Source organism: Buceros rhinoceros, unplaced genomic scaffold (genome assembly GCF_000710305.1).
Source record: "Buceros rhinoceros silvestris isolate BGI_N320 unplaced genomic scaffold, ASM71030v1 scaffold32650, whole genome shotgun sequence".
Taxonomy (NCBI): domain Eukaryota; kingdom Metazoa; phylum Chordata; class Aves; order Bucerotiformes; family Bucerotidae; genus Buceros; species Buceros rhinoceros.
The window spans coordinates 9443-12513 of NW_010388497.1; the positions used below are offsets into that span (position 1 = coordinate 9443).

The 3071-nt window shown below is 41.9% G+C and overlaps 1 protein-coding gene across 1 annotated transcript in view; it reads left to right on the forward strand.

Moving 5' to 3' along the window:
• The window catches only part of OPN3 (opsin 3), a gene marked incomplete at its 5' end in the record, with an annotated part of 4069 nt that extends 2016 nt beyond the window's left edge, over positions 1 to 2053 (forward strand). Inside the window, one exon of the mRNA XM_010146076.1 lies at positions 1790 to 2053. Coding sequence (XP_010144378.1) covers positions 1790 to 2053 — 264 coding nt within the window. The remainder of the gene's footprint in view (positions 1 to 1789) is intronic.
• Between the last annotated feature and the right edge of the window lie 1018 nt (positions 2054 to 3071).

The following is a 3071-nucleotide window of genomic DNA, read 5'->3' on the forward strand; positions in this document are numbered from 1 at the left end:
TTTAAGTGTCTAGTTTTGACAGTTTACACATGAAATGGATTACAACCAAAAAACCTCACCTGAATCACTCCCTTACCACAGCAGAACTCCATCAGTGAAAATTCAGAATATCTGGTGCCAGTTTTTTAGGAAGAAAAACCTTGCTTCTGACTGGGGCTATGGCAACACAGGAATTGAACAACTCAGCATAATATTTCAAATATTACTCCAGTAACATTTCTCAGAGCTTCATCATATACAAAGCCAAAATCTCATGTGGATGACAGTGAAATGTTTTTTGGAGACAAATGATATACTGTTTAGAAGACATACTTATTTATGAGTAAAAAGTTACTATTTTTGTCTGCTTTTGAGTCTTCATTATGAAAAATAAATTGCTGATTTAATGGTGGTAACTAGCTCATTTCAGAGCTTTACAGAGCAAAGAGAGAATGGAAGTATTTAAAGTTATAAGTGACATGTCAAATACATGGAAACTATAAAACTATATGTCTTTTTGTAAATCATCAGAACTGTGAAGAAAACCACGGAATGCTGTTAAGTGGTGTTGGCAAATTTATTTAGACGTTAAAATAACCCAGAACACTAACTGGAACTGTAACAAGCACATTGTAAACTTCTGAAACCAAGTTTTTATAGAGTTAAAGATATCTGGAATTCAATAGAATCACTTCACAAATGGTAAAAAAAAAACCAACCCATGAATGATTGCTAGAAGAATTTCCCTGAATTTTCATTACCTTTTAGCTCATTATAGAGATGGAATTTTCTGTGATTTCCTACACGGGTTTGCGATTGCCAGGCAGCAGCCTGGGCCAGCAAGCACTCTATAAGGACAAAGCAAAGCAGCCGAGTCAGTGGGTCTGATCACTCAGGTGAGCAGCCAGGCAAAGGATCTAGTGCAGCTCAGGCCAGGACCAAGGGGAAGGGTGGGCTTAAATGCTGTTCCTGAGAGAAGGCAGGAGGCCCCCCCAGTGAGTTGTCTTGTAACTCTCTTTCCCCACAGCTGGTTTCAGAGCAGGCTGATCAAAGGTTACATGGCATCAGAGCTGGCCTGGATATGGAGATCTAACAACAATCATGTTCAAAGAGTATTTTTCAATAGAGAGATTTTTTTTTTTAATACAGTGACACTGACTCTGTACCTAGATATCAGGCTGAGTAGTTTATCTGAGAAAGATTTTGTAGGTTCTGATATCCAGAAGCAAATTAAGCTGTTACCAGGCACAATGCCAGCATAGTTGTAGCTAGGATAAGACCGAATCAGCTGAACATGCTTATTAGAGATGCATTGTGAAATACTTCTCACTCACCTTGAATTCCAGATTAAGAGCAAAATGATATTTTTGCTTATTTTCTGGGTTATTTTGCCCTCAGAAGGAACCCTAAAACCCAGTTCTCTATAATAGCCTTCCTCTATCTGACCTGTTATAACATGCTTGTGTCTTCTCACTTCCAGGCTACTCAGCTTTGAGTACAGGAACAATACCTATAGCACATTCCCCATGTTCTTTACAGAATGTTGATTGCAGGTCTTGCTGCTGTTAAAATATTAAATTGCATTTCAGTGCCCTCTACTGGCTGCGTGATCCTATTCAGCTCTTTGGCAGAGAGAAAAAAGTACTGAAGCCACCATGGTTGTTATAGCTCTGAAACTAACTCGGAACAAGGTGGAGATACGCAGAAATCTGTTGTTATTTTGAGTCATTTACTGTACATGCATTCACTGGATCACGTCAGTGAATACTTAGGAAGTGAACACTTGTTCATTCTATTTCTTCTCTTGCAGTTTCGACAATGCCTTTTGCAACTCCTGTGTTTTCGCCTGATGAGATTCCAGAGGACTGTGAAAGATACACCAGCTACAGGGAGTGACAAACCAATACGACCAATAGTTATGTCTCAGAAAGCAGGGGACAAGCCAAAGAAGAAAGTGACTTTCAGCTCTTCCTCTGTCGTTTTTATTATCACCAGCGATGACACTCAGCAAATAGATGACAACAGTAAACGCAATGGGACAAAAGAGAATATCATCCAAGTAAAGCCACTATAGAGATGAGCTACAGAGACGTGAGAATGAGATGGACTTCAGCTGCTCCAACCAGCAGACTCTTTAGGTTGGCGACTGGTTTCAGTGACAGTGTCCGTGGACTGTCAAAGGAAACCACATTCTTAAGCTGTGGAATACTGAAGGGATTATGCATCTGGAGCTCTGCAGGCAGTTCAGTTTTGGTCACTGTACTGAAATCTCTGCCTCTGTGCCAAAATTGCTGATGGATGTCTTTACTCTGAATTTTCTTAAAGCGTATTGTAAGATTTCCATTCTGGAGAACTTCGTCAGGCTGGAGGAACGCGCTGACAGAAATGTTACAAAGTTCATCAAGAGCAAGTGCAAAGTCCTGTGCTTGGGAAGGAAGAACAATGCTGCAGCACAGCAGGCTGCACCCTGTCTGGGTAGGATACAACTCTGTGGAAAAGGATGTGGAGTTCTGTTGCTCAATGTGCAAGGCATAAGCCTGCCGTGTGCCCTGGCAGCAAGGAAGGGCACCAGCATCCCAGGCTGTACTGATGGGATTGGAGCCAGTATTCTGAAATGATTATGCCCTTGACTCAGCCCCCATTAGACATCATCTAGATACAGCACTGAGTTCTGGTACCCTGGTACAAGAAAGACATCTGTAAACTGGTATAAGTTCAGTGGAGTCCCCCAGGATTGTTCAAGGTTGTAGTACTTGGCCTGTGAGAAGAGGCTGGGGGAGCTACCTGACCAACCTGGAGATGAAACATCTTCAGGAGAATGGAGTAGCAGCCTTCTCATAGAGCTGGGGAGGTTTTTAACAAGAAAAACAGCCAGGCTCTTCAGGGTGATTCATAATGGAAAGATCACAGACACTGGGCATGAATTGAAACAAGAGAGATTTCGATGGAATATAAGGAGAAGCTTTTTCACCCTGAGAACAGCCAAGCAGTGGAATAAGAGAGACTAGAGATTTCCTGAGGTTCCTTCCAGCTTCAGTTATCCTGTGGTCCCTAACTGCCACCGTTCCCAGGACTCAGAGTTATCAGGGAAG